At 44.4% G+C, this 21782-nt stretch overlaps 3 protein-coding genes across 8 annotated transcripts in view; 2 read left to right on the plus strand and 1 right to left on the minus strand.

The window, feature by feature from the left end:
• The window catches only part of LOC140546892 (C-type lectin domain family 17, member A-like), a 9087-nt gene extending 6233 nt beyond the window's left edge, over positions 1–2854 (plus strand). For 2 of the 3 annotated variants that reach the window (XM_072670346.1, XM_072670345.1), the window contains 4 exons: positions 94–369; positions 1327–1466; positions 1563–1672; positions 2308–2854. In XM_072670346.1, coding sequence (XP_072526447.1) covers positions 94–369; positions 1327–1466; positions 1563–1672; positions 2308–2449 — 668 coding nt within the window. In that variant the 3' untranslated portion in view covers positions 2450–2854. The remainder of the gene's footprint in view (positions 1–93; positions 370–1326; positions 1467–1562; positions 1673–2307) is intronic. The other variant, XM_072670347.1, reaches the window with a different exon arrangement.
• Positions 2855–4677: 1823 nt separating this feature from the next.
• med28 (mediator complex subunit 28) lies at positions 4678–7777 on the minus strand. Its single transcript, XM_072670192.1, has 4 exons — positions 7555–7777; positions 6383–6449; positions 5999–6111; positions 4678–5302 (listed from the first exon to the last, which is right to left on the minus strand). The coding sequence occupies exons 1-4, from the start codon at positions 7750–7752 to the stop codon at positions 5105–5107; spliced, it is 576 nt and encodes a 191-aa protein (XP_072526293.1). The 5' UTR covers positions 7753–7777; the 3' UTR covers positions 4678–5104.
• A 7910-nt stretch (positions 7778–15687) lies between these two features.
• npy1r (neuropeptide Y receptor Y1) overlaps positions 15688–21782 on the plus strand; it is a 43995-nt gene continuing 37900 nt past the window's right edge. For all 4 annotated transcript variants that reach the window (XM_072669589.1, XM_072669590.1, XM_072669593.1 and 1 more), the window contains exon 1: positions 15688–15924. The gene's annotated coding sequence lies outside the window, so the exon portion shown is untranslated. The remainder of the gene's footprint in view (positions 15925–21782) is intronic.

Consider the following 21782-nt stretch of genomic DNA (forward strand, 5'->3'; position numbering starts at 1 on the left):
AAGAGACCATGAATGAGCAGGTGTCCCAATACTTTTGTCATACGCATAGTGTATTGTCTGCAGAAGTTGTGAAACTACATTTGTGATTTTCAGCTTCTGGTAGGAGCGGATGCTACAGATTGACTGCAGTGTTTCTGGGGCTGCTGTGTGTTCTCCTGCTGACTGCCATCACACTGCTGTTGATCAAGTTCACTGCAGAGAGAGACCAGTTACACACCAGTTACACCAACCTGACTGCAGAGAGAGACCAGTTACACACCAGTTACACCAACCTGACTGCAGAGAGAGACCAGTTACAGACCACATGTACAGCTCTGACTGCAGAGAGAGACCAGTTACAGAGAGAGAGGGAGGAATGTAAGGAACTGGGTAAGTAAATATTTTGAGCGTCACAGGGTTGTAACATACGGTATTGGTGCATTTCTGAATGACTGTCTGAGCCTGTTGTCGCCCAAATGATCACAGCCACTCTACCATGTCCATAAATGGGCAGCAACCACCCCTCCCTGACCAGTTCTTATGTGGGTGGTGGATCCTTCTCAGTCCGGCAGTGACACCAGGGGTGTGGTATTTTTGGTGAAACTGTGGCTATTTTGTCAGAATCAGAATTTGAAGTAGAAGTATGGCCCCAGAAATTAACATCTCGTTAAGAGTGATAATTCATTGTACATAGATTTATTTCCATATTTATTAAATCATCTTTAATCATCAATCATCTCGTGTTCGTACAGGATCAGATTCAGATTTTCAATTTGAATAAAATCCAGATTTCATATATTTAACCAGTTTTAATATTCATGGCTATTAAATTCACCACAATATATTTCCCACCATAACATGATATTGACTCTTAACCCTTTTAGAAATACATTGGCAAAAAAATAAATAAATAAAAATAATCCTCAGACTACCCACTCAGAAAGCGGATATGCAAGTAAACCAGCCGGTTGACTTGCCCTGTTAGGGTAACTCTAGGTATGAAACAACAAGTATTGCAGCACAGTCATGCAACAGAACTACACTTTTTACTGTTTACTGTGCAAAATAAAACCTCCGACCTCACTGCTGCTTCTGATACATCACATGCTACCATGTCAGTGTCACTGCTGTACTGGTGGGAGGCTGGCCCACCACCCGTGTCCCATCTGGTCAGCCTTTTGTCCTTGATGCTAGGGGAGCAGGAGGGTGCTTTCCTATGCAGCCAAGGATGGAATCCAGTCTGCCATCGTGCAAAGCGCTCCACCATGATCCAGTAAAGATACACAATAGCGTACCTAATAAACTGACAGCTGGGCGGGTATATGACTCTTATTTGCTTATGAACAGTTTTGAAGATGCAGGGATGGTTGGTGTACGGCACCAGTCTTTATTACATCTCCACTGAGAAGAAGCGCTGGAGGGAGAGCAGAGAGGCCTGCAGAGAGAGAGGAGGAGACCTGCTGATCATCAGCAGCAAGGAGGAAGAGGTGAGAGAGAGAGAGAGAGAGAGAGAGAGAGAGAGAGAGAATGAACGAGAAGGACACAAGAAGGGTCACTTATGCTGAGCTCTTGTGCCTCGACAGAACTTTGTCAAGACGTTGATGAGATGCACAACCGTTTGGATCGGCCAGGCTGCAGCGGGGAAAAAAGACGGCAGCTGGAAAGGGGCGGGCAGCACAGCACTGACCGCTGGGTAAGAGACCCTTGAACTGAGATCCAACTCTGTGTGTGTCACATGACTAATCTGAAAACAGGATAGGCCATTTTAAATAGGGCTCTTCTGTGGCCACAGCGAATTTCATGAGAAGAACACCACTCCAGCTGTTAAGCATGGGGGTGGGTCGGTCATGGTTTGGGCTTGTGTTGCAGCCAGTGGCATGGGCAGCATTTCAGCCAGTGGATGTTTGAAGTTGTTGTTAAACAAGCTGAAGATGAAAAGACTACCTCAAAAAGCTCAAGCTTGAAGGGTTTTTCATGGCCCTTACAGTGTGTGTGTGTGTGTGTGTGGGGGGGGGGTGGGGGGGGGGGGGTTACCAAGTACTGACCATACAGGGTGAACAAACCTTTGCTTTTACAGCAAAGCTTTTTACAGTATTTACACCAGGGTGTCCAAACGTTTGCACACCACTGGACCTCTCCCATATCATATTCATATTTTCATAAAACAATGTCGGTTATAAGCAGAGTAATTATGAAAGTATGTAGTAATCTATCCGTAAATCAGTACCAGAACCTACATTCTTAAAATAACCCTCCCACCCAACCCTGGACAATACTGGTCAACACAATACTGGACATGATGTGCTGTGCTGTGCTGTGCTGTTCCAGAGACTGGTGGAAAGGTCATCCCAAAGGTAGCAGAGGACGAGCCTGTGTCGTAATTGATGGCGGGAACACATGGAAAGCTGCATCTTTCCACAAGTATTACTACTGGATCTGTAAGAAAAATATCCCCGACTGGTGTTTCTGAAGCAGAGCGTGGTCACTGCTGGACAGAGGTGTCAAGTAATGTTGGTTATCTATACTTTACTGGAGTAATTCTTTTTCAGCCGACTTTTTACATCTACTTCTTAGCTTTTTACTCAATTATCTAAACTCTACTCCTTACATTTTAAAAAATCCCTATCCAGATAAATCACGGCATCCGGAAAATGTGACATAGCAGACGTCTGTAGCCTAGTATGAAGACTGTGTCCGTGGCAGAGACTCACCAGAGCTGCAGTGAAACGTCCCGACTGAGCCCCACACTTACACTCCAATAAAGCTGATTGATCACACGCCTCTGAAGTCTGACTTTCTGCAGCTTTACAAAACGTCTAGACAACGACTCCTCATATTTTCCTCCATGAAGCTCATGTTAATGCTCAAGAGAACACAGAGACGCTCCTTTAATAGAGCTGATATTACTGAAATGCTTCATTTTCAATGGGCAGATCTGCAGCTGAAACAGGAGCCTAGTGCAGCCCAACATTTTCAACATTAACATTTTAATAGATCATTCTCCTCATTATGGCTTTTAGAGAAATGGGTTTTTGGCGAGAGGGGGGGGGGGGGTAGTGCACTATAGACCCCCGTGTCGTGGCCTAAGCTTTCAGCCTTTGTTTTCCTTTCATTACTTTTACTTTTCTACTTGAAGTGGTTCTGAAACCAGTACTTTTACACTTTTACTGGAGTAAAAAGCTTCAGTTGATACTTCAGCTTCTATAGAAGTCTTTTAAAACCCTAGTATCTCCACTCACTTCTACCTGAGTAATGAACGTGAATACTTTTGACACCTTTGCTGTTGGACCTGTGTGATCTGCTAGGGTTTCTAGCAGCCCTACATTGTACGTTTTACAGAAAGGAGATGATTTGGTCATATTAAGGATGTTAAGAATAATTGTGGATCTTTCATTTCCATCCTCACACATACACACTGCCACAGCCCTACAGCTTAGGCCTACTTGAAACTGACCCCAGCCACAACATCCTAACTATAGTGGATAACCTTGTGTCCCCAGTGTCATAATAATGATATATCAGCATGCAGTCAAGCAGGTTGGTCCAAACTTTTGATGTTTTGACTGTGTCTTTTAATAAATTATTTATAAAATGTAATTAATAGAAATGCAATTCAATCAAATGTCCATATATATTAAAAAATACTTTTTTAAGGTTTCAAGGGAGTGTTCTTACTTTACCACATGACAATATGCAATGCTTCCTTCTAGAAATGGTGGGCCTCAATATCTACTATGTTTGTAAGAAATTTGTGTGTTCTCAAGAAAAGTCCTAGTTAAAATGTCTGTCAGATTCATGATGTGTTTTTAAACTACAGAAGGGTTCACCGCTTATTTTAGAATACTGAGAATTTCAAGAATAGACAGTAGAACATGAAATTTGGCTTGAGACATTACATACTGAACAGGTTTTGAACTTTCAATACTTTGTGCGGCTCTACTGGGAACTCAATGTTGGTATGGCATATCAGCCAGCTAGGATTAAGGAGGACAGGGCTGGAGATGGCAGCAGACATCACTTCAGACAAAAGACATTCCAGCGCACTGGGTCTTGGAGGCATGTCGGCTTCTATTCAGTTAATATTTCAGTCATTTCTTCATTTAAGAAGTTCAACTCGATAACATTCTTTTCAAAACTCTTTAAAAATACACTATTAGGAGCCAAGTTAGTGCTGTCTTGGAAATCCATGATATGACCCTGTCTATTAATATACACTCACACACCTTTCTTTTACTGCTCCTGTACCCCCATTCAGCAAAGCAAAAGGTAACAGGTCACTGTAGGTAAGGTTAGCAAGACTGTAGAAAACATGGACGCCATGGTTCCACGCCTATTGATTTGGTAGACCCGCCCCTTCTCCCTGACCGAGCGTGTCTCAGACCGCCTTCATTGAGCGTACAGAGCAGAAGCAGCATGGGTTTTTCCTGCAGGTCTTTCGTCCTCATACAGAGGTTTGCTTTGCCTTTCGGGCCAACATATCAGAGTCAGTTCACTTCCACAGTTCCCTCCAACTGGGAGCTGAAAAGGACATGGCATCTTTTTATAACCACCCCCTGCTTTGTAGGAATTAACTAGAATAATTATTTATTATTACCAATTCATCAGCTAGCAATTGCTAATGAGAATTCTTCACCTGTCTAAGAAGTCCCCAGGTGAAGTCACTTAAGGCCTACTTAAAATAGAACTCAAAATATCAGGTTATATAATGGAAATATGCAACATTTAATACATTTAATAGAGCACACAGAAAATGTGAAAAATTTATTTCGAACAGTACAAAAACCCATTAAATAACCTCTTGCCTTAAACAAACATGTACATAGACCAAACTGAAGATCCTACTGAAGCTCAGTCCAGAAGATTAGATTTTCTCAAATTTGATCCAAAAGCTATTTGGATTGACACATTTTATCGACCATGTTATTATCCCACTAAAGTAGAAAAATGCTCTTAGTTTCTTCACAAACAGGCTCAAGAAACTAGAAACTATTAGGCACGGTCACCACAGAGTCCGTCATCACCTTACCATGGCTCTGGATTACCATGTTATTCAAAACTGTTAGGACAAGAACACCACATCGTTTAATCGGTCAGCCCTTACTAGTCCATATCCCTCCAGGTATCTTCAGTTGGGTTTGATTGGAGCAGGGAGGTTGGCAGAGGCTTGCTCCAAGAAAGCCAGCGGACCCTGTGGCAGCTCCGTAGGCTTCTTGTGCTGGACGTTAATGTCCTCCAGTACCTGCTGCCAATGATGGATCTTGGTCAGGTGCTTCTGAATTAAGATCTCCTTCCTTTGGAGCTCGTTCCTCAGTTCCGATATGTCCTACAGAAGGAAAAGAGGGCCAGGAACAGTTAGTCAGTCATCACACTGCCTCAATGATGACCCCAATCAATCATTAAGATAAATTATTTCAACGTGATTAAACATACACACTCTGATCAGCCATAACATTAGTACCACCTCAACTCTTAAGTCATGCAAGTTGCATGAAGGTGGGACCTCCATGAGAATCAATGAACTGTAGGTGGCCATAACCCCATCACCAGTTCACCTACTGTCCACGTTGGGTAGGTATTGACTACTGCATACCTGGAGATGTTCTGACCCAGTCTCCTGGTCGTTGTGTGTTTGGGACTGTACCTCAGGACATTCTGGGTTTTTAACTGTTCTCCATTTTATATTTTACTGACCAAAAGCAGTAGAGCTGGCTGTAGTACTGAGCACAGTGAGGCAAAGTAAAAAGACCAGGTTTAACAACAGCAATAGTAAAACATAGTTTGTCCAGGGGGTGGCATGGAGCCAAAAGGGTCATGTTTATCTGCTCCAGAGAGCCCTATTCAATTGCCAATTTTTTCTCTACTGGGAATAGATAAGCTGTGCATGTGTGGATTTGCACATCTGTATCAGCAATGGGTGCAACCTGGGTGCTACAGAGTCCTTTATGGACACTTAAGATCTGATTACCGTACTTTTTTACACCTCTAGTAGACAAGTGTACAAAGGACAAACGGAAACCACCTCTTTCTCCACCTGCTCAGGTTTCTGAACGGACAGCTGGAGTCTCTTCTGAAGGAAGAAGCATTCCGTCTGTCTGGCCACATCCAGAAACTTCTGAATGCACTGATCCACCCCTGGAAGACACAAACCACATTCGGGTCAGCACACACTCCCTCTTCGGCATGTACTCATGTTCAGTTAGGACACCGAAAGCACTGCATGCTTTCATCTATCATCCTCTCGAACAGGGCTGGGGAAGCGAGGGCCGCAGTCCAGCAGAGTTCGGCGTTTTCCTGCTTATCCGGCAATTAGCCGCCAAGTTGAACCCTACACAACAGGAATCTGGGCCTCTAGAACCCAAACTCTGCTCTAGAACCTTAACATGAAGTCACAGGTCCATCTTACCTGTTCTGATTTCTTCTTGGTCCGTTCCATTCACATAGTCTTGGCTGACGAGAGAAGCAAAGCATGCCTACAGAAGAAGATAAGCACACAACAGACACACGATCAACACAAATCCAAGCGGATTATTGCTCACTAGGACGACTGGCAAGCCAGTGCTGGTTTACTTCAAACTAGCTGCTACTTTAAGTTGGGCTCAAGGCATTCATATTTAATATTTATATTTAAGACATTTAGCAGACGCTCTTATCCAGAGTGACTTACACGAGTGCTTTGCTATTTACTCAAGAAAAACCTCAGCTAGTTAGAATAGACCAACTGACCAAAGTCAATAAGGTGACCATAGCATAGTGCTCTGCTATTCGCCCAAGTATTCTCTAAAGAGGAGGGTCTTCAGTCTGGGTTTGAAGACAGCGAGTGTTGGACACCCAGGGGAAGCTCGTTCCACCACGTCGGTGCAGGACAGAAAAAAGCCTGGACGCTTGTCTTTCATGGATTTTGAGGGATGGCGGGTCGAGCCAAGCCGTACTAGAAGTTGGAAGGGCTCGTGGTGCGGATCGGCTTTTGACCATTGCCATCAAGTACGGAGGGGCTGGTCCAGTCTTGGCTTTCTAGGCCAGCGTCAGGGGTTTGAATCTGATGACCTGGGCAGCAGCTACAGGAAGCTAAAGTGAAGAGAGAACGCAGCAGTGGAGTCACATGGCTGAATTTAGGGACGTTGAAGGGGACATTCTGGATAAGCTGCAGGGGCCTGATGGTGCGCAGGAGACCAGCCAGAAGAGAGTGTCCACAAACTTTTGGGCCTAGGTGCTTAGGACATATACAGCTTAGAAAGGCTGTGCGCTTGCCATCAGATGACTAAATGTCTTTGCAGTGATTACGATCCTACCACCAATCATTAATCTTCACACTGCAGAATGTCAGGGCCACAAAACCACTCACCTCCACCCCTAAACCTGAGAAGATAGGGGTGCTACAGTACTACTGCAGTTCCTAAGGCAGGTCAGGGGACCCATAGGGGGGTCTCCTCATACAGTATTTACAATGTAAGACCAGGCTGATGAGCAAAGGCCTTTTCCTTGGACAAAAGTATTGGGACACCTGCTCATTTACTGTTACTTCTGAAGTCGTGCTTGTGGAGGAGTAACTGTCTGTACTGTCTGCTGATCTCTCACCTCGAACGAAGCCTCCAGATCGTCCACCAGTGTGGTACTGCTGCCACCACCACCGCCGCCGCCGCTGCCGCTGCCGCTGCCACCGCCTGGAGCCCTGCTGCCTCCCGGAGCAGATAACGGTGCCGCAGCTCCGGGGCCGGGAGCGGGGTGAGCGGGAGGCTGCTGACCCGGGAACATACCGCTCATCGAAGAGGCCATTTTAATGTGTGTGTGTGTGTGTGTGTGTGTGCGGGCTCACTCTGACGCGTCTGTGTTGTTTTTCCAGTAATGCTGGTGAGTGCTGCCCCCTACTGACCTGGAGAATCACTGCGGTTGGTCTGTGTGAAATGTTTGAAAACGCGATAATAATAATAATAATAATAATAATAATAATATGTATAAGTATATCCGTTTATTATTCTGTATATTTCATAGCTTAATTGAATAGCCAGTATATTTAGATAGTATAAGTATAAGTGTTTTTTAATGTTAATATGTAATGTGACAATTAAACAATAAATAAAAAGAAATGACATTATGGAGATACAAAGTTTATACATTGTGAATTTATAAACTATAATTTATTTAAGGTCCGTTAAGAACGTGCCTTGTGTTTACCTCCTTCCTCCAGCAGAGGGCGGCACTGTAGCGTGGGAACTCGCCCTGTCACTTCCAAGCCACTCAGCAAAGCCCCACAGGGCTCCAGTGTAGGGTCTATAAAACTGCTAAGTATGGGAGTAATGCAGTTATGGGTGAAGGAGGGTGAAAACTAAACTGTGGGCCTACATACAGGGTCTAAGGAGTTGAGAAGAACTGAGCAACCACCCTTCTTTAATTCATGGACATAGACGAATAAAAACCGTGTTATTATATACCTTAAATAATGCTGGTTCATCAATTCATCAGCTACTTTCACGGCATTTTGTCCACTGGTACAAACGAAGGCCCTCCCATATGGAAAATGAAGTGTCCCCATGGTGTTTCATAAACACCGACCATAACATTAAAACCACACGCCTAAAAATGAGCCCTCTTGCTGCCACAACGGCTCTGACCCTTCGAGGCATGGACTCCACAAGACCTCTGAAGGCGTCTGGTGGTATCTGGCCCTGAGACTTTAACGTTAGCAGTAGATCCTTCAAGTTCTGCAAAAGTTGTGGGGTGGGGCCTCCATGAGCATCACCGGTTGTCCTTCCTTGGACCACTTTTGGAGATGTTCTGCAAAAGTTGTGGGGTGGGACCTCCATGAGCATCACCGGTAGTCCTTCCTTGGACCACTTTTGGAGATGTTCTGAGCCAGTCAGACCCATGCTGGCCTATTTTTCCTGCTTCTCCAGAATGTGCTGTTATTTTACTGCAGCACAAGCCCAAAGCATGATGTATCAATCCACCCCCATGTTTAACAGTTGGAGAGGTCCTCTTCTCATGACTTTCTGCACCGTTTTTATCTCCGGACGCCGGAAACACTGGAGCACACTTTGTTGAAAGAGGCCACCAGTCTTAGCCTCAGTAGCTAAGAAGATGCATTGGACTGAGGCCCAGAGGACGGTTGTACCACCACTACAGTTGCACCACTGGAGCAGCTTTGCAGTGTTTACATCAGATTGAAGGGACCAGCTGCCATGCCATTTTGTGGAGGGGAAACCACCACCAGAATATTTATCCCCCCCCCCAAAAAAAGGCCCAGTTATTTAGCTTAGATTAAGCGGACGCATAGGGGACCATTTAAGGCTCTTAGGTTAGCTCCTAGGCTAACATCTTACTAACAATTGTGCCATAATACTCAATTAATACAGTTTATAAGGCCCCTGTCAGTCACAGGCTCTTAGAGTCAATCAGTGTTTTCCCCTATATGGCACCACCCCTGCTCTACTGTGTTGTGATGGACAGCTAGTTAGCTCTGCTTTAAATAGCTATAAATAATGTTCATATTTAGGCCATATATTGACAGTTTTGGGGAAATTATCGAACTTTCCCAACAGCCTTTAGCCAGTCCGCGCTTGACCACATGTGACCTATTAAGGTTTTTGTGGTCTGCTCCGCATTTCTGATAATCAGGGACAGATTACCAACTGGGCCTACTGGGCATGTGCCCAGCGGCCCCAGCCACAAGGGACCCTCAGCTAGCAGAATTGGCCATTACACTGTTGTTAGTCAGTCACACACAGTCCTCACAACCTGTTAAGATGTCAGCGTGTTACTATAACACAAGCCAATAAAACGAACTTGAAATGAATTTAATATGCAAATTAGAAGCAAAGCTGGGCAGCGTTTCTTGCCATGTGGCTCACCCATAATGAGGCTGCACTGAAACACTGAAACACTGAGTGGTGCTCAGTGAGAGTGAGCAGCTAGCTGATGCTGAACGCAGTTGACAGTGTGTGCACCAGTGTTTGGATGCTATGTGTCATCTGGTGTGTGGTAACCTTAGTCCACATCAGTCGGGGGGAACTTAGCTGTGTCGTGTTGAATTATACTGGTCCTGTAGACAGTAACCAGGCCTGTAGACCCAGAATTCAAGACCTCTAGTAGCTCTGGGACCCCCAACCACCTCTACACCCAGGAACCATGACCCACCTGTAGACCAGGACCCACAACCTCTTGTAGCCCCAGAACCAATTACCACTTGTAGCCCCAGGACCCATGAGCACCTGAAGACCCAGGACCCATGACCAGCTGGAGCCACAGGACCCACGACCAGTTGTAGCCCCAGAACCCACAACCATGTGTAGCCCTAGGATCCATGACCACCTATAGACCCAGGGCCCACACCTACCTGTAGACCAGGACCCACAACCTCTTGTATCCCCTGAACCAATTACCACCTGTAGACCCTGGACCCACAACCACTTGTAGCCCCTGGTCCCACATCCATTTGTAGACCCAGTGACCAGTTGTAGTCCCAGGACCTAAGACCACTTGTAGCCTCAGGACCCATGGCCCACCTGCTTTCCCAGGATCCACAACCACCTGTAGACGCAAGACCCACGATCACTTGAAGTCCTAGGACCCATGACCACTTATAGACCCTGGACCCATGATTACCTGTAGACCCAGGGCCCACAACCACCTGTAGAACAGGGCCCACAACCCTCCTGTAGAACCAGGACCCACAACCACTTGAACCTCTAGGACCTAAGACCTCAGCACCCTTGGCCCACCTACAGCCTCAGGACCTACGACCACCTGTAGAACCAGGACCCACAACCACGAGTAGCCTCAGCACCCATGGCCCACCTGCAGCCCCAGGACCTACAACCTCCTGTAGACCCAGGACCCACAACCACGAGTAGCCTCTGGACCAATGACCATCTGAAGACCAATTACCCATGACCACCTGGAGCCCTAGGACACACGACCACCTATAGGCCTTGTAGCACCAGGACACATGGCCCACCTGCGACCCCAGGACCCATGGCCCACCTGCAAGCCCAGGACTCACAACCTCATGTAGACTCAGGACCTACGACCACCTGTAGCCCCAGAACCCAGGGCCACCCTGCTTCGATAAAAAAGTGGACTTAGTAAATGGACAGAGGCGCACACACACACACACACACACACACACACACACACACAAACCATGCCTGAATGAATGATTTAACCCAGTGTGCAGCACTTCATTGATTAACACTGGCCTTTCTGTGAGTCAAAGTCAGAATTAGTGTCGTCAGCCAAATGAGAAGTGACAGTTCACACTCGGTCTCAGAGCAGAGGGAATCGCGAAGTCCATTGACATTTACAGCGGTAGACGTTGACCCTCGACAGCCCACTCTCTCAATAAAAGAGGCTAATTTCAATGGCAGGAAATCTATGCTCTCGCCCTGAGCTCTGGCATGTGTTACAACTGTGACATAGGCAGCTACTGCCTGACAGCATGCCACATATCAAGCTTTAGAGTGCTGCATTCTGCATTACGGGATAGCTCTTTTACTGGCGATAGCGTTTCTTTAATAGTGGTGATAGCAACCAGAGGTTGCAATGGATGCCTACAACCCAATATAGCCATTTTAATGACTCTCTACAACGACCAGTGACTCTACCTGCTCCTTCTGAGTTTAATATGTATGATAATGGCAAGGTAGTGGTAAACCCGAAGAAAATAAATGTTTCTCTGGGACTAATTTGCCTTACAGCACCCTGCATGTGTCTCTCCTGCCTGGGTTATATCATAGAAAAGTGTCTGAGGCATCAGGCAATGCCATTATAACCATTACATCTAATAGCTTTCTGTGATGTAGCTCTCAGAGACATTAAAGTCATCAACTTCAGACGTCTAGTCCCTGCCACCACCAGATGAACAGTCAGTTCTTGAAGTTGATGGGGACAAATTGGCAAGCATAAGCACAAGAGGCAAATTGTGATGGCTAGACGACTGGGTCAGAGCATCTCCAAAAATCAGACTGGTCTGGTGGGGTGTTTCCGGTATGCATTGTTCACTGCCTACCAACAGTGCTCCAATGATAACCAGCCACACCTCACAATTTACAGGACTGGTCTTGGTCTGGATGGCCAGGACCCCTTCAGACATGTCCAGTTAGGTACATTGAGCATTAGGAGTCTGAACTGAAAGTGCTGCTCGATGCAGGGTGGAGGAAGTGGGGATATTTATACAAAAAAGACAAGCCATCCGAAAGTAATGGGACGTAATCTGATTCCGTTACTTTGTACATAACATTGTGATCCTTTGGATTAAGTACAAATCTCAATTTTACAGGTAATCTGGGATCTGTGGCGGAATACACTCTTCAGGTAATCCTCCTAATCCTGACCTTGAACAATGGCTGGGCCACATAAACCGCAGTCATTATACATAAGGGTGTCATACAGCCTCTCGTTCCGAAAAGGTCCTGCTGGGCTCTCACTATGCATGTAAATGCTGATCCGCCTTCTCTCCCGACCGTATTCTCTTAATCCAGTCCTATTTCCTTATCCTTGCATTTTTTTTATTGGTAATTCCGTCAAGCGTCAAGCTCTGCACACACTTAAATTCTAAGGTGGGTGTTTTTAGATGAACTGCATTGATCTAAAGCAACTATACAGTGGAACATGTGGTATTTTAGCAAGTGTGATCATCTTAAATGTAAGATCTTAAATGTCTGTTTGAGAGAGATTAATTAATTAACATTAATATTTGTTTTTCATATTACAAACCCTTGTTTTTCAATGGTAATGTTAATAAAGGAGGAAATTATATTTAATAAATAAATTAATACATTTAAGTTATGTCTTAATAAAATATTTTATTGGTCCATTGTAAAAGTTTAAAGCCAGCAGGTGCTCGAATAATCAGATTCGGAAAATTTTAAATGTCAGTTATATATATATATATATATATATATATATATACATATGAAGTAAATAATATGTAATGCAATCTCATATATATAATTTATAATATATATATATATATATATATATATATATATATATATAATGTATATACATTATATACATCTAAAATAATCCTTTATTAGTCCCACAGTGTGGAAATTATAATATCATTATAATATATATATATATATATAATATAAGAATGTATATAAAAATATGTATACATAAAATTCAAATTACTTAAAATGTAAGTTATGTCTTAATAAAATATTTTATTGGTCCATTGTAAAAGTTTAAAGCCAGCAGGTGTTAAAAATATATATTATTTATATATGATAATTCTAGAATAATCTTTAAACTTTATTAGTCCCACAGTGGGGAAATTCATATATAATATAAGAATATCTATATAAAAATACGTATAAATAAAAGTAAATGATTACATTTTTAAATAAGACCAGGACAATATTATATGAATACCAAACATTTCTACTTGTTTTAAGTCATTTTATAGAATGGAAATGGTCTTGGGAATTAAGGCAAATTTTGTCAAAGCACTATTTCTTGGAAAAAAGCTGAATTATCTTCCAATAGACCTGAAAATCCTACAAAATTCCTCATAATTACATATAACACCAAGCAAAAACAAAACATCTGCAATTCCGCCACTTGCAAAGATCTCACTGTTTTGCAGTGCAGGCAACAGAAAGAAAGAAGAGGAAGTGTGTGTGATGTGTTTTTGACTAGTATTTCATGTGCTGCTGATGATGTGGTTAAGCATGCTGGCGCTGTTAATCTCATGGATTGACGTGGTGTTTCGGGCCAGACGTAGCGTCTGGGGAAAAGTGCACTAAGAACAGACTCTCTTTTGCAAGCGCAGTCTGTCATGGAGGGCAGCCAGGTCTGCTGATAGCCAATCTGTGAGCTGCCCTCAGTGATCTGAATTGTATTAGTTATTATATTAGTTTGTCTTTAATTGTGTTTATTCAAACTCTAAGAGTCTGATGACATCAGGGCCAACCCTGGACCCTGAAGTCCTGTGTCATGCCTGATATTTACAGTTGTGGTTGGACATTTACATTAAAAAAAAACAGAATTTAGTGTACAAGTGTAAAGTTTTGATATTTTGTAAACAACACAGGGTCATAATTGCTCATACACTGCACAAAACACACACACAGAAAACCTAATATTTGGGTAGATGGTTCTTAGCAAGTTGCACTTTAACCAGACTAGTTTCAGTAGCCATCAACAAGCTTCTGGATTCTCAAATGTGTCCAATTTTCAACCTTCAAATTGATGATTTGAGGTTATGCTGAAGATTTCATTCACTGTCTGTAGAGTACCAGTTCCACTGGCTGCAAAACAGGCCCAAAAACATGATACTCCCACCACCACGCTTAACAGCTGGTACTGTGTTCTTGGGGTTGAAATGAAACACATGAATTCAATCTCTCTAATCTGACCCCAGACCCTTCCTTTTACAGGTTTTTGTTTCTTTTCCATGTGCTCAGCTACAGACTTGCTTGACCCAACTGAACCAACTGAAGTTCCTCAGCTTTGGGTGAAAGTTAGGGTCTTCTTCCAGACCATGGCTAATATGGCTACGCCGCTCAATAACCAGCGCTTAGGTAAATTAGCTTGAACTGAAGATTTTAGAATCTGCAGTTGTTTAGAAATGGCTCCAAGAGACATTCCTGGCTTCCTGGAAATCTTCAGTCATCCTTCTCAGATCTTCTCAGAGTTCCTTTGGACTTGTCCATTGTACTGTGTGTTGGTCAATTCAACAAGTGCTGTCAGCCATGGCCTTTCCATGTGGGCACAGAGGAGCTAACAACTGTAGTCAATCAGGATCACTTACAGGAAGTTACGAGGCCTTGGCAAGATAAAATACGTCATTTGGACCCGGTGCTAATTTCAGAAAACAATATTGCATGATTAATGGACCCAACTGAAAGTATATATATATGTATATATATATGTGTGTGTACAATATATGGCTGCTGTCCAATGAAAAACCCTGTAGCTGCTTCTGTGCACCGTGTAAACAATTCTGGACGAATGGACCAATAGAAATGCTCTAAATGACTCTGAATAAACTCTTATTTTGCATTGACTTCCATTCAGAGCACATTTTTGCCTTTTCCTCTGAAATCACTACTTTGGAGATACATGTTTTTCATTGGGCAGCAGCGATATTCAGCACAGCAACAGTATTAAACACATATTTGCATGCATTTGCCGCAGTAGGTCCCCTCCGGCATCAGTGGCTCATTGGGCACCACTGTTATGCTGCTGGGAGGCACTGAATGTGTGAGAAGTCCACCACCTTCACTACATACCACAGTGCCCTGCTAGTGTCATCTGGGCCAAGGGTGGTCATTCCCACTGTTAGGTCGGTGGTCATAATGTTCTGATAAGTCTATCTATATATATTTACACACACACATGTGTGTGTGTGTGTGTGTGTGTGAGTGTGTGTATAAAAGTTTTCAGAGCAATAGTTCCTCCCACCAGTTCACAACAACCTTCAAGCTCTGCTGCCTGTAGGCTGTAAATCACACACACACACACACACATGCACGCGCACATGCATGAAATATAGAAACACACGCACATACCCATGTGCAAATGGGAGTCTCCACAAACACACACACACACACACATACGAGCGCGCGCGTGCATACATTCTTCTCTCTCATGGGGGGATCAGCCAAATGTTAAATGTTTTGCATCATTCTGAGGACTCACACACACACACACACACACACACACACAGAGAGAGACGCGCGCGCGCACACACACACACACACAAACACAAACACGCTGGCGCGCGCTCATGCACCGCTACGAGCAGAGCCCTCGCGGAGATTGTTGAGCGTGACGCCGCATGAGCAGCTCGAGGCGCGTTGATCGCTGTCAGTTCAGCGCGGGACGACCACTCACTCCCTCTCCCTCCCTCCCTCTCTCTCTCACACACACACACACACACACACACACACACACACTCCGAACGAGACAGCATCTAGAAGCGCTTCGTGTCTGTATGCTCCTCAGGTGAGTCCGTGTGTTTCTTTTTACTTGTTTGTGTTTGTGAGGCACAGAGGAGCGGCTAGCTCGCTAACTGAGGGGCGAGCAGAGGGTCGTGATATGTTAGATATATATATATATTTTTTAAAACTTTATTTTTTTAAAACGGTGTAAATATTCCCACAAGCTGAAGTTAATTCCTCCGTTCCACCTTAAGTGGACCGTTACTGCTGGGAGAACCGCCGTTCCGCTTAAGGTGGAACCGAACATTCCAGCAAGACGCGGGGAGGTGAGACGCTAGGTTGGTGCCTCGGCAGGTTCCCCACAGTATTCCCTTCACCCTGAGCTCGAAAAGGGTCCATTAACACCCCCCTAAAATTCGTAAATACTAGTATTCACTTTATTTTGCTTTATTATAAAGTAATAAAGGTCCGTAAACATCTCCAGAATTAGAGAGCTAGCTAAATAATAACTGACAAGGCTCAAAGTTAGCTAGCTAGCTAGCTGCCACCTTCTCCTGTTAGCTGGCTGCTCTGTTTTCAAGCTCTCTCAGCAAAAACTCATGGAAATAAGAAGACAACTTTGAGTCCAGTCCAGTTTTTGTGGTGTTCACTGCATTTTGGGGCTTCTTTAAGATCTCTATCCGTCTTCTGGGCTCTGTAATATGTATTTTTGTTGTTTTTGAGGAGATAAATGTCTTCATATCTGTGAAGGAAGAGGTGGGTAATGAGGTTATGGAGAAGGAAACGCCGGCCGTACTTTGCCCTGTTGATGAGTGCTCACCTGGCCAGGTTTGACAGCGGATTTCTATAGAGGAGAAGCAGCGACCAGCTCTTGGGTAATGTTCACATGCTGTGCGTTTCTCTCCAGGATGGATCTGAGCTCCACAGGCTGTGTTTACATCTATGTCCCAGTCTAAAGCCTTGTCTCATCTGGAGCATTTCCATGCAGTGCCTTTTTGTGAGGAACGGCCCAGACGTCTGGTTTCTCTCCCCGCCACGGTGGACAAATTGCACCCACCCCTGTACACCTACTCATTAATGCAATTATCTAATCAAAAATCCTGCAGCTCCATCAACCATCAGGATGTGGGGGGAAAAAATGGCGATCTCAGTGATTTCGAACGTGGCTGGCCTGTTGATGCCAGATAGGCTGCTTCCAGTGTCTCCAGCACTGCTGATCTTCCAGGATTTGCAGCACTGCAGTCCCTAGAGCTGACTGAAAAGCTGCAGTATCTCAGATAACCCCTCTGTACAGTTGTGGTGAGCAGAAAAAACATCTCAGAGCGCACAACACGAACAGCCTTGAGGACAGCAGAAGATCCACAGGCAGATGCCGGGGTTCCACTTCTGTCAGCCAAGCCCAGAAAGCTGAGGCTGCAATGCTGAGGCACAGGCTCACCACAACTGGACAGTCTGGTCGGAGAGGATTCTCGAATTTCTGCGGAGGCTCACAGATGATTAGGGTCAGAAATTGCCGCTAACAGCGTACATTGACCTTGTGTCAACAGTCCAGGCTGGTGGAGGTGGTGTAATGGTGTAATGGAGGACTTATCTTGACATGCTTTGGGCCTGTTAATGAATATCAGTCAAGCATTGTTTGAATGCCACAGCCTTTTTGAGTATTGTTGCACTCCACGCTGTGTATGTATTAGTTTGTAGGACCCACAGTCCTTTGCAGCTTTGTTGACATCGCCAAATGTCAGCACTTTATTGGCACGTTAACATATCAATCCCGCCTTCGTTTCTTTGAGAACTGATCCACACATAGACATAGAATTTGAAAAGCATTGATATCGGTATCGGTATCAGGATATTAACCTTGCTGTTAGTTGATATGAGAAAATTAGTGGTATCTGCTACCCTATAGTGTCTAAGACCCAACTCTTGGGGCTAGTTTCTAAGAGAGGGATAATACCTGATCATGGACCATATATTCTCATTCATACTACCATGCAGACCAGGGCTAGGCTTAATCCCTGACTCTGTAACCAGCCAGTGTTTAATTATGAGATTGCAGTGTTTGGACTAAAAACGTACAGCGCCAGTTTCCCTGAATATCTGAGGATAAAGCCTAAACCTGGACTAAATGGAAGTCTTACTGGTGATGCATCGCTGCTCTTGCAGTTTAGCCCAAGATTAGATTTAATCCATGTCCATAAAAGTCAGTGCATAGTGTGGAAAACAGCCCTACAGTGCTGAACAGTCTTCACACACCTGCAGTGTCCAGCATGATCCCTGTAAGAGATGATTCAGCTTAAGCACTGCATGCTGTAACACTGTATGTGTTCATACTAGCTCTTCTTATATGTGTCTGTAGGCCCTCACTCACCACTGTTAAGCTTATCCTAATTCAGCACTGAGTTAATCGAACAAACCGGGTGTTCATTGAACGCTGAAACTCCAAACGGTGCATGCTCACTTTATTATGTTTTATTTTCCTCAGAAAGAAAGAAACAACAACAACAACAGCTTGCTTCTTTGCATGTCATTTAAAATGTTGACGCTCCCTCTTGGTATCTTTTTAAAGCACGCCTTGCTGATATAGCAGGGCTCGCGGGCATTCAGCATGTCAGCAGCTCCTCGCGTCCGTGCAGTCACATTCAAACCGGCCAGCACAAACTGACCACAGCGAACAACTCGAAAGCCCTAAATCAAAGTCATGTCAACTTTGCACGTGAACATGAGGAAACATCCCAGCAAAAACCTTCTCCAGTTGTGAGGCAATAACTTGCTGCCTTTTGTAATAGCTTTGTAATAGCCTGTATGCTTATTACTATATGGACAAAAGTATTGAGACACCTCATTGCTCATTCATTGTTTCTTCCGAAATCAAGGGCATTAAAAAAGAGCCGATCCTGCTTTTGTTGGAGGAACTGGCCTAGAGACATGTCTCTACTTTCTACTCGATATTTGGAGCATTGCTGTGAGCATTTGAGTGAGGTCAGGATGTGGGATGATCTCAGCAATGAGTGCAGCCTTAAGTAGCTGAATGCATTCATTAGAAAGGAGTGTCCACAAACATTTGGGCATTTTTCTTATACTGTTTTTCTTCAGAGGTTCCTCCTCCCCACCTTTTGGGTGTTGTTGTGTAGTTGTTTTTCAGAGTGAGCTCCAGGTAAAGCAGAAACACCTCACGTCTGAAGGATATATTATAGGACATTACAGCACAAGGTGAAATATAGATTTGATTGCGGACTGGCCCACTGGGACTGTCCTTTATTGTGGCCTATAAACATATCTCGGCGCGTGTTCAAAATATCAAAGTTCATTTTGCGTCACTGTCTCAGAGAGGGATGTTCTGGTTTTGTGGATGTTATGAAAGAAGATGGAGAGAGGGTAAGGACGAGGGTTCTGGGGTGGGGGCGGGAGGGAAGGAGGAAAGTTGCATATTACTGTAAATCACAGGGCTAGGATATTGCCCTAAGCCGGTTTCACTGAGAACATAAAAAGATGGAGACACTGTATATACAATCATACACATGCACACACACACACACACAGACACATACACACAGACACACACATTTGAAGCAGAGGGTGACTGCAGATAAGCCAGGAAAAATCCATGGCTTCCAAGAGAACAGTGCATTTAATGCCAAGAGAGTGGCTTTGAGAGACCCATTTACACCAGACCCAGAGCTCCCTCTCCTGAGCGTCTTCTACAGTTCACCACAGTAGAGCATGTATTGTATGTTTTAATCTCTCGCCCCCTCTCTCTCTTTCTCACTTATTCCTGGCTGTATCCATTATCCCACCATGGCTCTTCCTTTCTTCTTTCTTTCTTCGCCTGTCTTTGTCTCTAATTAACTACACAGAGGTTTCTGGCCTGCTTCGCTATTGTGAGACCTGGTTCCGCTTCTGTATTGTCTAATTTGACTGTTCTGGTTGTGCCTCCCTGATGTCTGATCTGGATTTGCTTCTCTATTATCTGGTTTCGGGTCTGTACTGTCTGATCTGGCTGTGGTTCTGTACTGTCTGATCTGGCTGTGGTTCTGTGTTGTCTGATCTGGCTGTGGTTCTGTACTGTATGATCTGGCTGTGGTTCTGTGTTGTCTGATCTGGCTGTGGTTCTGTACTGTATGATCTGGCTGTGGTTCTGTGTTGTCTGATCTGGCTGTGGTTCTGTGTTTTCTGATCTGGCTGTGGTTCTGTGATGTCTGATCTGGCTGTGGTTCTGTATTGTCTGATCTGGCTGTGGTTCTGTATCGTCTGATCTGGCTGTGGTTCTGTGTTGTCTGATCTGGCTGTGGTTCTGTTTTGTCTGATCTGGCTGTGGTTCTGTGTTTTCTGATCTGGCTGTGGTTCTGTTTTGTCTGATCTGGCTGTGTTTCTGTACTGTATGATCTGGCTGTATTTCTGTGTTGTCTGATCTGGCTGTGGTTCTGTATTGTCTGATCTGGATGTGGTTCTGTAGTGTCTGATCTGACTGTGGTTCTGTGTTTTCTGATCTGGCTGTGGTTCTGTACTGTCTGATCTGACTGTGGTTCTGTGTTTTCTGATCTGGCTGTGGTTCTGTATTGTCTGATCTGGCTGTGGTTCTGTTTTGTCTGATCTGGCTGTGGTTCTGTACTGTATGATCTGGCTGTGGTTCTGTGTTGTCTGATCTGGCTGTGGTTCTGTGTTTTCTGATCTGGCTGTGGTTCTGTATTGTCTGATCTGGCTGTGGTTCTGTATTGTCTGATCTGGCTGTGGTTCTGTATCGTCTGATCTGGCTGTGGTTCTGTGTTGTCTGATCTGGCTGTGGTTCTGTTTTGTCTGATCTGGCTGTGGTTCTGTGTTTTCTGATCTGGCTGTGGTTCTGTTTTGTCTGATCTGGCTGTGGTTCTGTATTGTCTGATCTGGCTGTGTTTCTGTACTGTATGATCTGGCTGTAGTTCTGTGTTGTCTGATCTGGCTGTGGTTCTGTATTGTCTGATCTGGATGTGGTTCTGTAGTGTCTGATCTGGCTGTGGTTCTGTGTTGTCTGATCTGGCTGTGGTTCTGTAGTGTCTGATCTGGCTGTGGTTCTGTGTTGTCTGATCTGGCTGTGGTTCTGTACTGTCTGATCTGACTGTGGTTCTGTGTTTTCTGATCTGACTGTGGTTCTGTATTGTCTGATCTGGATGTGGTTCTGTATTGTCTGATCTGGCTGTGGTTCTGTGTTTTCTGATCTGGCTGTGGTTCTGTGTTTTCTGATCTGGCTGTGGTTCTGTATTGTCTGATCTGGCTGTGGTTCTGTATTGTCTGATCTGGTTGTGGTTCTGTGTTGTCTGATCTGAATGTGGTTCTGTATTGTCTGATCTGGCTGTGGTTCTGTGTTGTCTGATCTGGCTGTGGTTCTGTATTGTCTGATCTGTCTGTGGTTCTGTACTGTATGATCTGGCTGTGGTTCTGTATTGTATGATCTGAATGTGGTTCTGTATTGTCTGATCTGGCTGTGGTTCTGTGTTGTCTGATCTGGCTGTGGTTCTGTACTGTATGATCTGTCTGTGGTTCTGTACTGTATGATCTGGCTGTGGTTCTGTATTGTCTGATCTGACTGTGGTTCTGTGTTTTCTGATCTGGCTGTGGTTCTGTATTGTCTGATCTGGTTGTGGTTCTGTATTGTCTGATCTGACTGTGGTTCTGTGTTTTCTGATCTGGCTGTGGTTCTGTATTGTCTGATCTGGCTCTGTGTGTGTGGGTTATTGTACTGCAATGTCTGAGATAGGTGTGTGCCCTTGGATCTGCTTCTGTAATGTCTGATTGTATTCTCTTGTCTGATCTGCTATTAGTTAGGGCTCTGTGGTATATGGTCTTGTTCCCTAAAGCCTGGTCTAAACTCTAGGTAAAAAGAGTTCTATATAGTACTAAAAGATTTGCAACAATAATAGAACCCTTTGGTTCCTCAGATCCAGGTTGGTT

This window comes from Salminus brasiliensis, chromosome 24 (assembly GCF_030463535.1).
Source record: "Salminus brasiliensis chromosome 24, fSalBra1.hap2, whole genome shotgun sequence".
NCBI classification, from domain to species: Eukaryota; Metazoa; Chordata; class Actinopteri; order Characiformes; family Bryconidae; genus Salminus; species Salminus brasiliensis.

Excerpts from the sequence above, each read along its gene's own strand:
- med28 (XM_072670192.1), bottom strand. The coding sequence starts at position 7,752 with ATGGCCTCTTCGATGAGCGGTATGTTCCCGGGTCAGCAGCCTCCCGCT. Across the intron at positions 6,450-7,554 it reads ATCTGGAGGCTTCGTTCGAG|GCATGCTTTGCTTCTCTCGT; the intron begins GTGAGAGATCAG and ends CTTCTTCTGTAG. Across the intron at positions 6,112-6,382 it reads CCAAGAAGAAATCAGAACAG|GGGTGGATCAGTGCATTCAG; the intron begins GTAAGATGGACC and ends TGTGTCTTCCAG.